At 43.9% G+C, this 14,269-nt stretch overlaps 1 protein-coding gene across 1 annotated transcript in view; it reads right to left on the reverse strand.

The window, feature by feature from the left end:
* The window catches only part of SYT17 (synaptotagmin 17), an 816,561-nt gene that overhangs the window by 444,847 nt on the left and 357,445 nt on the right, over nt 1-14,269 (reverse strand). The window contains exons 4-5 of the mRNA XM_069210227.1: nt 13,625-13,773; nt 11,234-11,853 (exon numbers count right to left, since the gene is read on the reverse strand). Of these exons, the coding sequence (XP_069066328.1) occupies nt 11,234-11,853; nt 13,625-13,773 (769 nt within the window). The remainder of the gene's footprint in view (nt 1-11,233; nt 11,854-13,624; nt 13,774-14,269) is intronic.

Consider the following 14,269-nt stretch of genomic DNA (forward strand, 5'->3'; position numbering starts at 1 on the left):
TGGGCTGTTTGAAGAACCCAAGGGTCTTTAATGATATTTTGCCATGCTGGGAGAAAATGTTGCAGCCTGCCCCCCAAAATTACTTCCGATAAAGGGATAATTCTCACCTGGGTTGGAGGTTTCTTGGTTGGAACCACCTCAACGATAGCTTCTGGAGGAACGACCGCGTCCTCTGTAACAACTGTGGTAGAAAGTCTGGTACTCTGTGGAACCACCACAGTTTCTCTGAGAGGCGAATCTGGAAGCCTGGTATCTACAGCCTGGTGCTCGGCCTCTGAAGCGCCCGATCCAGACAAAAAGGGCATTATTGAATACCCTCTTTATGTTGGGCTGAGCCTTATCTAAAGCTTTGAAGGTAGCAACATTTTTGCCCAAATCTTTAATAAATTTGTCGCCAAAAAGCATGACATTGGCCAAAGAACTAGCCTCATTAGTTGCCAAATCACCCAATTTGGGATCAAGCCGAATATGAAAGGAACGTCTGCGTTCTGTTGACATGGTGCAATTGGCAATGCCCAAAAGACTGACAGCTCTCTGTGCCCATTGCAGCATGACTTCCGGAACCAAAGGGGTATTGGTTTCCTTAGATTGGATAGCAAGATCTAAGATTTTTGTTACTGGGTCTGACAAGTACAGTAATTTGTCTTGGCAACTCCACCGAGCACAATCTAGACCTTTCTTGGGGTCCTTAGCAAATTTGCGCAAAACTGTAGCCATGCTGTGGTCCTACTCTGGCGTCTCTGCTAATTTACCAAGTAAGGAAGGCCGCGGGTATTCCGACCTGAGTGTATTGCACACTTCTTTCTCAAAACTTCTGCGCAGTCTATCTTGCACGTAATGGGCTACCTCAGCTGTTGGAACCCATTCAGTGGAACGTGGATGTATGATGTCTTCGGAAGAAAACAAAAGATTCTTACCAGCCGGGGTAGCAACCTCAGGCATGGCATGTCATGATTTGCAGTGCTTTTTGCGCGGAACCGAATCTGACTGCGAGTCATCCGACTCTGATTTAGATGAGGATAGATCATGTAAACTTACTTGTGAAAAGGAGGATTGTGGAAGAGTGGTAGATGTTTCCTGAGGGGGAAAACCCCCATATTCATGATCGTGCAGCACCAAAGCTGCCATCTGTGCCAGGATTTCTGCAGAGGAAGAAACCCCAGAGTGTTGCAGAGAGAGGCCAGATACCTCCCTAGATTCTCCAGCTTGCAAGCGAGGCTGTTGACTGCTCTCGCCCAAAAACTCTCTTCTGACAAAATTAGCCAAAGGCTGGGTAAAAGGCTTCAAGGCCTGAATTAGGCTCCAGTTCACGGAGTCTTGCACATGATGCCCAAGTGCCTCCACAAGTCTTTCCTCCATCTGATGTTCAATAGGCATCTCTTACAGTTCCTGATACTGCTCTTCCTCATCGGCGCAGTATGCCATAATAATATTTGGGAAGAATAGAGGGGTTAGCGGGGGGAACCCTGAAGCAGGTGAACAAATTGTAAATAAAAACAGCTTAAAAGCTGTTCAGCTCCAATATTGGAAGTGGAGGGAGCCACCTGCTTTCAATATACTTTAGAAACGATTGAGAACCGAAATAAATACAAATAGAGTGAAAATAATTGAAATTAAGTAATTAAGGAACTATTCCCCAGGGCAAAGCCCAATTCGTATTTTTACAGCCCCCTCAGGCGAAATGCAGCTGGTAAACTCTGAAAACAGAGACTGAGTGCCTTCCTACAAGCGTGCGTCAAGCCGATCAGAAGAAAAACTCTGATCCGGCTAAGCGCGCGTGCGCAGCCGGCGAAACAGAAAGAGGACTACGTCCTCTTCGATGTGAGCGTAAACTCACTACGGCCTGCTCCCGCTCCACACCAGCTATATTGGAGATCCCTGAATCAAAGAACACAAATGCAGAGAGAAATGTGGCAGCGCAAATATACGCACTCACATACAAAAGTCAATACAAATAAGCACAGTAAATTGCAATGGAGGTGCATCACTTAACTGGCTGCTGCAGCAGCAAAGAGGACGGACTGTAGCGTTCAGGCCATTTATGTGGACAGTGTAGAGCCATGATTGGTTAACTTGGGCTCATGGGAGTTGTAGTTTCACGTTATTTTGTATTTTATTGGCTGCTGTTTTCTCAGTAAAGTGAAGAGAAAGCATAATCCGAAGCCTCCGGTCCTGAAATAGAATTCAGGCAGGAACTTTAGGAAGGATTTTTTTTTGGTGAAGGCGGCTCATTTATGGAATACTCCGCCTTTTCCCTTCAAGTTACACATGATTTGCTATCCTGTAGAAATGCTTTAAAAATCAGGCTGCATGCGCTTTAGCTGATTGTTGTTGTTGTTCTTTCCTCAGATTGGCTTTTACCCAGTTAACCTCTTAAGTGCGGGCGTCGGACACTGGCCGACGCCCACACACCCTCCCTGGTGCGGGTCACGACCAGTGGCCGACACCAGGAAGGGCATTAATAAATCCTCGGGTGCGTCGCACCCGAGGATTTATTTTTTATTTTTTTTTCCCCCCGGGAGACACGGAAGCTACCGTGTCTCCCCCCGCCCCCCACCCGCCCCTTTGTGACGTCAGCGCGCCGCGAGGCGCGCTGACGTTGCAAAGGTGTTTTCCCCATGAAAGCAGGAAGCAGCCTTGCGGCCGCTTCCTGCTTTCATGAGGAAAACGGCCTTTTTCACATTCGGGAAGGCCTCGTAAGAAAGGGGAGACACTCCCCTTTCTTACGAGGCCTTCCTGAAAGTGTTTCCTGGCCCCCGGTCGCAGCTGTGCTGCGATCGGGGGCCAGGAAACACTTTCAGGTTTCCTGGCTCCCCCGATCGCAGCACAGCTGCGATCGGGGGGGTCAGGAAACATTTTGAAAAGGCCTCGTAAGAAAGGGGAGACTCTCCCCTTTCTTACGAGGCCTTCTGAAACTGTTTCTGGCCCCCGATCGTAGCTGTGCTGCGATCGGGGGCCAGAAACAGTTTCAGAAGGCCTCGTAAGAAAGGGGAGAGTCTCCCCTTTCTTATGAGGCCTTCTGAAACGGTTTCCTGGCCCCCGATCGCAGCACAGCTGCGATCGGGGGCCAGGAAACCCCACTAGACACCAGGGATTTCACTTTTGGGGGGCGGCCCCCCCCGGAAAACGGGCCACCCCCGCCATAATTTTCTTTAAAAAAAAAAAAGGTAGGTGCCCCCTGGGGATTTTTTTTTTTTCAAAAAAAAAAATACAAAAAAAAAAAATGAAATGACAGGGGGTCGCCCGTGGGCAGGGTGACCCCCTGTGGGGGCAATTTTTTTTTTAGATGTTGTAGGGTTTCCCTGGGGGCCATTTTGGCCCCCAAGGAAACCATACAACAACAAAAAAAAAATATATGTATATATCTATATATATATATCTATGTAGATAGATATATCTAGGTACATGGATATATCTATAGATATATCTATGTAGATATATATTTATATATATATATATATATAGGTAGATCTGTATCAAAGAGATTTATAAAGCGCGCTACTCACCTGTGAGGGTCTCAAGGCGCTGGGGGGGGGACGGGGGGGAGGGAAAGGGGCTAGGAGATTCACTGTTCAAAAAGCCAGGTTTTGAGGCCCTTCCTGAAAAGAAGTAGTTTTTGGGTCTTGCGAATGTGGGTTGTGAGTGCGTTCCATGTTTTGGGTGCAATGTAGGAGAAGGATCTGCCCCCGGTGGGGGTGTGTTTGATGCGGGGGTCAGAGGCAAGAGAGAGGTCAGCTGAACGGACGTTTCGTGTGGGGGTGTGGAAGGTGACTCTCGTTGAGGTAGGCAGGGCCTGTGTTGTGGAGTGATTTGTGTGTGAGGATGAGGATCTTGAAGGTGATCCTTTTGTCAATGGGGAGCCAGTGGAGGGATTTGAGGTGGGGAGAGATGTGTTCGTGTCGGTGGAGGTCGAGGATGAGTCGTGCTGCTGAGTTCTGGATGCGTGTAGTTTGCACTTGAGTTTTAGAGTGGTGCCGGCGTAGAGGGCGTTTCTGTAATCAAGCCTGCTGCTGATGAGTGCGTGAGTGACAGTTTTTCTGGTCTCTGTGGGGATCCATTTGAATGTTTTTCAGTATACGGAGTTTGTTGAAGCATGAGGAGGTAAGAGCGTTGATTTGTTGGGTCATAGAGAGGGAGGAGTCTAGGATGATGCTGAGGTTGCGTGCGTAGTTGGCGGGGGTGGGTGCAGGGCCTAGCGTGGTGGGCCACCATGGGGGGGTCCCAGGTTTTTTTGGTGAGGGCCAAAGAGGATTATTTCAGTTTTGCTTGAGTTGAGTTTCAGGTGGTTGGCTGTCATATATACATCACTTTTGTCAATATGTGTGTGGTTTCCCTGGGGGGAAAAGGGTCCGACTTGTCTAGTGGCAGTTTTAGTGCCATAAAGAAGCGCAGAAGGTTTATATGCCTACTGCAAAGAGCACATCTGTATTTTATGTAAATAGCTGAGTACATTAGTAAAGTCTATGGAGAGATGAAGGGCACTTTTTCTGGGTGGTAATGAGGGAATCCGAGGAGGAGGGAGTGGGAGCACCAATAATGATTGTTGGACTGGGCGCAGGAGGTGCTAAAGACTGTGACGAATGGTATGTGACAAGGTGTTTTTTGAGTGTCTTGAAAGTACGTGCTGATTGAGGGAAGAAGCGCAGGTAAGGTGGCCTCTACTGTTGCACGTATCTCACACACACCATCGATTTTGTGACTGTCTACGTAGGCTAGTGTTTTAGAGCAACAGTTTAGCCAATAGCAGAGATGGCATCTTGATGGATGACTGCTGCCTGCACTTGGGTTATAGAGGACCGCTCTGACATAGGATCAGAGACTGAGACATCAGATACTGAGACAGCATCTGAGGGATAGGACAATGGCGCAGACTCTGGGAGTGATTTTTCAGTCAGAGGAGTCCCATTCGAAAACTCCTCTTCCAGTACATTATGAGGGAGGTGATGAGGACAGTCCTGCTGTCCCTTCGCAAGCTGTTCGTGCAACTGGGTAATAGTGGGTTAGGCCAACCCAGAGAGCAGGTGAATGCGGCGGCAAGCAGAGAGAGAGTGCTCTCTTGGGAGCTCACCAATTTAGTTCAGCCCCAAATTCCACCACCCAAATCATATTGTGGAGACATCAAAATTGTCTATGGCAAAACAAACTGGTTTTGTAAGGCAGGCACCTGTGTTTTTGGTCCTGGATTCGGCGGCCATATAGAGAAACACACTAAACCCAAACATTTCTGGAAACTAGACATTCGGGGGAGTCCACAGAGGTGTGACTTGTGTGGATTCCCCAAAGTTTTCTTACCCAGAATACCCTGCAAAGCTGAAATGTTGAAAAAAAACTCTATTTTTCTCGCATTTCTGTCACACAAACTACAGGAATATGCTGGGATCCACAACATTCCTACCACCCAGGGACTCCTCACCTGTCCTGATAAAAACACTACCCCACTTGAGTGCCTACACCTAGTGCCTGTGTCAGGAATGAATCACCCCAGGGTCAACAGCTGCCTCACGTAAGGACCAACATTGACCGTTGTGTGATCTATTCCTGTCGCAGGCACCAGGCCTAACCACACAAGTGAGGTATCATATTTATCGGGAGACTTGGGGGAACGCTGGGTGGAAGGAAATTTGTGGCTCCCCTCAGATTCCAGAACTTTCTGTCACCGAAATGTGTGGAAAACGTGGTATTTTAGCCACATTTTGAGGTTTGCAAAGGATTCTGGGTAACAGAACCTGGTCCGAGCCCCACAAGTCACCTCATCTTGGATTCCCCTGGGTTTCTAGTTTTCAAAAATGTGCTGGTTTGCTAGGTTTCCCCAGGTGCCGGCTGAGCTAGAGGCCAAAATCCACAGGTAGGCACTGTTTTCTCTGAAAAAATTTGATGTGTCCACGTTCTGTTTTGGGGCATTTCCTGTCGCGGGCGCTAGGCCTACCCACACAAGTGAGGTATCATTTTTATCGGGACACTTAGGGGAACGCCGGGTGGAAGGAAATTTGTGGCTCCTCTCAGATTCCAGAACTTTCTGTCACCGAAATGTGAGGAAAACTTGTTTTTTGGCCACTTTTTGAGGTTTGCAAAGGATTCTGGGTAACAGAACCTGGTCCGAGCCCCGCAAGTCACCCCTCCTTGGATTCCCCTAGGTCTCTAGTTTTCAGAAATGCACAGGTTTGGTAGGTTTCCCTATGTGCCGGCTGAGCTAGAGGCCAAAATCTACAGGTAGGCACTTCTCAAAAAACACCTCTGTTTTCTTCAAAAAATTTTGATGTGTCCACGTTGCGCTTTGGGGCGTTTCCTGTCGCGGGCGCTAGGCCTACCCACACAAGTGAGGTATCATTTTTATCGGGAGACTTGGGGGAACGCCGGGTGGAAGGAAATTTGTGGCTCCTCTCAGATTCCAGAACTTTCTGTCACCGAAATGTGAGGAAAACTTGTTTTTTTAGCCACTTTTTGAGGTTTGCAAAGGATTCTGGGTAACAGAACCTGGTCCGAGCCCCGCGAGTCACCCCTCCTTGGATTGCCCTAGGTCTCTAGTTTTCAGAAATGCACAGGTTTGGTAGGTTTCCCTAGGTGCCGGCTGAGCTAGAGGCCAAAATCTACAGGTAGGCACCTCTCAAAAAACACCTCTGTTTTCTTCCAAAAATTTGGATGTGTCCACGTTGCGCTTTGGGGCGTTTCCTGTCGCGGGCGCTAGGCCTACCCACACAAGTGAGGTATCATTTTTATCGGGAGACTTGGGGGAACGCTGGGTGGAAGAAAATTTGTGGCTCCTCTCAGATTCCAGAACTTTCTGTCACCGAAATGTGAGGAAAACTTGTTTTTTGGCCACTTTTTGAGGTTTGCAAAGGATTCTGGGTAACAGAACCTGGTCCGAGCCCCGCGAGTCACCCCTCCTTGGATTGCCCTAGGTTTCTAGTTTTCAGAAATGCACAGGTTTGGTAGGTTTCCCTAGGTGCCGGCTGAGCTAGAGGCCAAAATCTACAGGTAGGCACTTCTCAAAAAACACCTCTGTTTTCTTCCAAAAATTTGGATGTGTCCACGTTGCGCTTTGGGGTGTTTCCTGTCGCGGGCGCTAGGCCTACCCACACAAGTGAGGTATCATTTTTATCGGGAGACTTGGGGGAACGCCGGGTGGAAGGAAATTTGTGGCTCCTCTCAGATTCCAGAACTTTCTGTCACCGAAATGTGAGGAAAACTTGTTTTTTTAGCCACTTTTTGAGGTTTGCAAAGGATTCTGGGTAACAGAACCTGGTCCGAGCCCCGCGAGTCACCCCTCCTTGGATTGCCCTAGGTTTCTAGTTTTCAGAAATGCACAGGTTTGGTAGGTTTCCCTAGGTGCCGGCTGAGCTAGAGGCCAAAATCTACAGGTAGGCACTTCTCAAAAAACACCTCTGTTTTCTTCCAAAAATTTTGATGTGTCCACGTTGCGCTTTGGGGCGTTTCCTGTCGCGGGCGCTAGGCCTACCCACACAAGTGAGGTATCATTTTTATCGGGAGACTTGGGGGAACGCCGGGTGGAAGGAAATTTGTGGCTCCTCTCAGATTCCAGAACTTTCTGTCACCGAAATGTGAGGAAAACTTGTTTTTTTAGCCACTTTTTGAGGTTTGCAAAGGATTCTGGGTAACAGAACCTGGTCCGAGCCCCGCGAGTCACCCCTCCTTGGATTGCCCTAGGTTTCTAGTTTTCAGAAATGCACAGGTTTGGTAGGTTTCCCTAGGTGCCGGCTGAGCTAGAGGCCAAAATCTACAGGTAGGCACTTCTCAAAAAACACCTCTGTTTTCTTCCAAAAATTTTGATGTGTCCACGTTGCGCTTTGGGGCGTTTCCTGTCGCGGGCGCTAGGCCTACCCACACAAGTGAGGTATCATTTTTATCGGGAGACTTGGGGGAACGCCGGGTGGAAGGAAATTTGTGGCTCCTCTCAGATTCCAGAACTTTCTGTCACCGAAATGTGAGGAAAACTTGTTTTTTTAGCCACTTTTTGAGGTTTGCAAAGGATTCTGGGTAACAGAACCTGGTCCGAGCCCCGCGAGTCACCCCTCCTTGGATTGCCCTAGGTCTCTAGTTTTCAGAAATGCACAGGTTTGGTAGGTTTCCCTAGGTGCCGGCTGAGCTAGAGGCCAAAATCTACAGGTAGGCACTTCTCAAAAAACACCTCTGTTTTCTTCCAAAAATTTTGATGTGTCCACGTTGCGCTTTGGGGCGTTTCCTGTCGCGGGCGCTAGGCCTACCCACACAAGTGAGGTATCATTTTTATCAGGAGACTTGGGGAAACACAGAATAGCAAAACAAGTGTTATTGCCCCTTATCTTTCTCTACATTTTTTCCTTCCAAATATAAGAGAGTGTGTAAAAAAGACGTCTATTTGAGAAATGCCCTGCAATTCACATGCTAGTATGGGCACCTCGGAATTCAGCGATGTGCAAATAACCACTGCTCCTCAAAACCTTATCTTGATCCCATTTTGGAAATGCAAAGGTTTTTTTGATACCTCTTTTTCACTCTTCATATTTCAGCAAATGAATTGCTGTATACCCAGTATAGAATGAAAACCAACTGCAGGGTGCAGCTCATTTATTGGCTCTGGGTACCTAGGGTTCTTGATGAACCTACAAGCCCTTTATATCCCCGCAACCAGAAGAGTCCAGCAGACAAAACGGTATATTGCTTTCAGAAATCTGACATCGCAGGAAAAAGTTACAGAGTAAAACATAAAGAAAAATGGCTGTTGTTTTCAGCTCAATTTCAATATTTTTTTATTTCAGCTGTTATTTTCTGTAGGAAAACCTTGTAGGATCTACACAAATGACCCCTTGCTGAATTCAGAATTTTGTCTAGTTTTCAGAAATGTTTAGCATTCCGGGATCCAGCATTGGTTTCACACCCATTCCTGTCACTAACTGGAAGGAGGCTGAAAGCACCAAATATAGTAGAAATGGGGTATGTCCCAGTAAAATGCCAAATTTGTGTTGAAAAATTTGGTTTTCTGATTCAAGTCTGCCCGTTCCTGAAAGGTGGGAAGATAGTGATTTCAGCACCAGAAACCCTTTGTTGATGGCATTTTCAGGGAAAAAACCACAAGCCTTCTTCGGCAGCCCTTTTTTCCCATTTTTTTGGAAAAAACTAAATTTTCACTGTATTTTGGCTATTTTCTTGGTCTCCTCCAGGGGAAACCACCAACTCTGGGTACCATTAGAATCCCTAGGATGTTGGAAAAAAAGGACGCAAATTTGGCGTGGTTAGCTTATGTGGACAAAAAGTTATGAAGCCCTAAGCGCGAACTACCCCAAATAGCCAAAAAAGGGCTCAGCACTGGGGGGGGGAAAGGCCCAGCAGCTAAGGGGTTAACAGCTGCGCTTATCACATGATTAACATAACATAAAATAATGTATTTTTATATAGTGCTTCTGCCATGTCTAAGCACTCTGAATAATAGGTTTTACTATGAACCAATTGACTGGTTCTCAAATTACAAACCACCGAAAAAGGGACTGCTGAGTTGGCCTTGCCCGTATTCAACTCTTAACCTGTAAATCACTGCATGTTTCATTTGCAGGTGTTCAGCTCACTGAGTCATTCTTCCGATCTGTCCATGCTTGCTGTTTTTTAGGTACAGTATGTATAAACAAATAAATCAAAGCAACCTATCGTGTACTCTCGTAATAATATGGACTTTTTTTCAAATGTAGTAGCTAAATGACGAATATCACGATTGCTTGTACATTTGGACACATTTTGTTTACTTACTTTTATTTTCAACACCACGTAGTGTTTATGTGTTAATCTATATAAATAAGTGCAGTTAAAATACATCAAGATTTTAGTGCAAAAAGCGGATGAGAACAACATATGTCTGTGTCACTGGACACTCTTGCTGAGAGAGCAGGGCGTCTGCCAAGTGTCAATTTGCTGCTTCAAAGAAAACAGCTAATTGGACATTAGTTGCCCGGGAGACAGTGGTGGCTCAGGTGACAGCAGCCACGTCACCTGAACGTGCACTGCAGGCACTTCTCTACTCTTAGCCGGGAAGAGATTTGTTTCATCATAGAAAGCAAGGCTCGGCCAATGTGTAATGTTCACTGCCAGCTCGCATGTAGTAACTCCTGCAGGTGTTGGTGTGCGACTGAAGGATATATAATACAGCAGTGACACAGAAATTAGAATGGGAATGTATACTAGAACATTCTAGACCCTGCAAGGGAAGCAAATCTCCTGTTGGTACTTTATGTCACTAATCACTCTTTGGCGATAGCCCACCTTCTACACGTAATAAAATAAAAATATGTACCTTTAGCTTTTTCTTTTGTCGTGCTTAGATGCGTTATATTTGTTACTCTATTGGATTACTTTCTTTGTGTTTGCTTTTGTTGTGATGCCAGCGTTTTATTCCTTTAATGCCGTTTTATGAGTATGTATACCCTAAAATATTTTCCATTTGATAAAGCAATGCCTGCGTTCATGATACGGTATTTAGTATATTTGTCGTTTAGTTTGGAATGGTAAGATGTTTACTAAATATGTGCATTTGACCGGCAGATTTTTACTTAAAGTAATATACATGCATTTTATTTGCTAAAACAAAAACGGAGTTCACAAAAATCTCTCAGGATTGTGGGTGGAAACCGGTGACTGGTGCAGCTTGCCAGGCCCAGACTTCAAGCTCTGCAATTTGAGATCGTCCTTTTGCAACCCTTAGACAATCCGGGGCTTGGACATATTAGGATACAACAAATTACATGAACACCTATCTATCTGGTTTTCAACACTAGGGATTAGAGGAGGTCTTGTGAAACGTTAGAGGAAGCCAGTAAGGTAATAATGTTTGTTTCATGTGAGTGTGATTCATGTTCTGGAAGATGATTTGCTAGCAAAGTAGAACTGCATGTTTTGAAATGAAAATCTCAGGTCTGTCACCTTGCAGAAAGAGTTCAAGAGGATCATCAATATTACAGGAAAGCTAACCAATATGTCTATATATTTGTGAAAACAATTCTGCCCACAGCACAAGTAATCCAGAGCACACGTAACACCAAACATGCAGCAATAGTTCACTGGTTATTTTAGCATCCACAGATGATATCCTAATGATTTACAATATTCTAAAATACATCAGTATTACAGAGACCAATATGCTGAAACAGGGAAAGGCAAGTAATGATAAAGTATATACTACATTTCCTAAAACTGACTTCACATTCTGTCAAAGAACCAGCCACAAAAATAAAGCACGGAAATGTATTACCTGAGAGCTTGGAACAAGTGATTTCCACCAATGTCCCCCTTTCACAAGGTCCACCTCATTTAAAGGCATTGAAACTTTCCCGATGACACAGTGGCGGGAGAATTTATCAAAATCCACTACTGTTAAAAGAAGAGTTCTTCTTTGGGCTTCCAAAAATTGTATTTCAAATGTATATCTCTCCTCAAACACTGGGTTCTGAGTTTTTCGTTTCACTCCTGTCTGCTTTGAATTCTTCTGATCTGGCAGGAGGCATATCTTCACATAGGGATTTGAATGTGCCATGTCTTGCTTTGACCCATCATATGAAATAGGAGGTGGCAGGTCTCTGGCTTCAATTACTCGTACTATTAAATAGTTATGCAAAAGGTCATATTGTGTGCTGAAATGAAGCATGCCCAGCTGATACTTAGTTAAAAGTTCATCATCAGTCAAAGAGTCTACATCATCACTATTAGAATCAAGAGAGTAAAGCCGGGGCTCAAATTTTCTGAAATAGTCATCAGGGGTATACGTTTTCCTTAGGACAGATGGTTGAACGATTTCCTTTTTAGCTCCCATTGTTCCAAATTCCATAGGCTTGATATCGATAAGAGGAGAACTTGGTCTTCTTGACTCAAGACCTAAATAATGAAAAGGTTCCAAGTATTAGAGAGAAAAATGTTATGCTACAATTAGAACTTGCACACAAATACCAATTCTCTGCCAAACTATTCCATCAAAATGTAGTGAGTTGATAAATTAGTAGCTAGTAAGAAGATGTCAGATTTTTTAAAGTATCCCTGCTACTCAAAGTGATTGAGATCTGGTGATGTATTTGCCACAAGTCACATATTGGTGCTTGATTTCTTTGATACATATGTGATAATCTTTATGCATCCCATATACGAGGCCAAAGCAACATCAAAAGAAGAGTTGACATTGCCAGCCAGGTTTGAGGACTAGAGGTGTAACAAGGGAAATACTAGAGTGCAAGCTTTCTCATCCTATAAGCAAGGTGGCTGGAGCACAATCTCCCCACAAACCATGCTCCTTCCTTTACTCTAGAATGGATGAGAAATGAATGTTATCTCTACAAAAAACACCCCATTCGTCATTGCTAAGAAACACAAAGCTCCACTGACCCCTTGAGTTCAGGAGTAATTCGAATGCTCATCCCTGGCTCTCACTGCTTTTATATATCAATCCCTAAAACATTCCCTAACCTGCATATAAAGACTTATGGTTTATAATATGTAATATGCAGTGCATACATACAAATTTACCTTGTGGGGCAAACAGTATCCACCTCTTTCAACATATATTAAGCCATGCTCAATTCATTTACATACTACTAACAGTGTCTGTATGATATGGTATGATTGCCTTATTTGTATACTTTTTAAGCTTAAATATCTGACTAAATGTGTCCCCCTCCTATTAACTGTTTTCCTAAATCACTTTAGTATCACTGATTCCTTTTCATATTTGTAAGAGAGATGAGTTTAGTTGATTAAATTTGAAACAATATGTGCTCTATAAAACTAGTCACAGAATCAATACACTCCCTTAAACTCAGTGAGATTATTATACAAACGAAAACATATAAGGACTGCAGAAGTTTTAAACACTAAGGGCCCAATTTAGAGTTTGCAGAAGGGTTACTCCGTCACAACACTGATGGATATCCCGTCAGCCAAAATATTCAAAATATAAACCCCATTATATCCTATGGGATTTATGTTTAAGAAGACAGGATATCTGTCAACGTTGTGATTGAGTAACACCTCTACCATACTCTAAATCAGGCCCTAAATTCTACAGGTATGGAAATGTATAGAGATTATAATCCAGGATTATATTGACAATTTCTGCATGCATCAGCCTCAGTTCTTTCAGAGAATTAAATCTTGAAACATATATAATCTTCAGAATTCGGATACGTAGTGCTGCCTAGAACATAAGAAGTGGAATTCTTCAGCAGTCCCATTGAAACACAAATAAGAACACCTTGCCAATGTCATATTGCCAAATTGACTTCCAATACATTTAAGAGATCCCTTTGTACAGGCTTACTTTGGACACCCCCCCTTATAAGAGAAAGTGCATTGATTTCCATTTGAAAACATTCAAAATTATAGTAAGAGTTTGCATTGAATATAAAGAATATACATTAGTTTGCATACGTTACAAGGTGTATTAAGTGAGGTGACTCTCACCTTCAAAGATTACTCAAAAAATCACTTGCAAAGTCAATTCACAGTTTATGTATTTATTTGGATGTTTTAAGAGCTCTATGTGTAGTTTTGAAGAGCTCTATGCGTAGCCTTTCAATTACTTCAGAGTGCAGAATTTCATGCCATTTTTAGTGCATGAAAAGTGTCTATGGATAATAATTTTGAATGTCTGTCTTACTTGAAATACGCCTTGTTAGACTATAGGTGGACCTTGATGTATCTGAAGATGATCGTCTTTGGTCAGGGGAGCTATCGTGAGGTGTCGGAGGAGGCTCACTGGCTGCATTATCTGAGTCACCTTCTTTGTCTTCATTTTGATTGTTAATTCTGTTGGAAAAATATATCTTGTAATACAGCAGCGCAATTTTTTTCTGGACAGACATTTTCATGATTTCTAGGAGCAACGTTTTTTTAATAAACATATAATTCCATGCCATAAACAATTCATAAAACAAAATGTAAGATTATACAAAACACATTCACAAGGGCAAGTTTTGGGTGGGGGTAGGTGACAGAATGGAGACAGTTTAGGTACTGCAACACACGGAGTGAACATGCCTGGTGAGACCTCGCTGCACACACATTTGGTTTCTCCATATCACGCTCACTATTATGGTATAATTTTACGGTTTGAGTCCAAAAGTTTAGAATAGCACCCACATTTATTGCTGCAATTAAAATATTTGAAACAAGCATAATAATGTTCACATGTCTTTTCTTTCATGATACATCAACAGTTGACTCTTCTACAAAGATAAAAATTGTGTTTCTTACAAAAAGACAACATATATAAGTAGGAGAAATCAATTTTTCTCCTAGGGTT

This window comes from Pleurodeles waltl, chromosome 10 (assembly GCF_031143425.1).
Source record: "Pleurodeles waltl isolate 20211129_DDA chromosome 10, aPleWal1.hap1.20221129, whole genome shotgun sequence".
In the NCBI taxonomy this organism is placed as follows: domain Eukaryota; kingdom Metazoa; phylum Chordata; class Amphibia; order Caudata; family Salamandridae; genus Pleurodeles; species Pleurodeles waltl.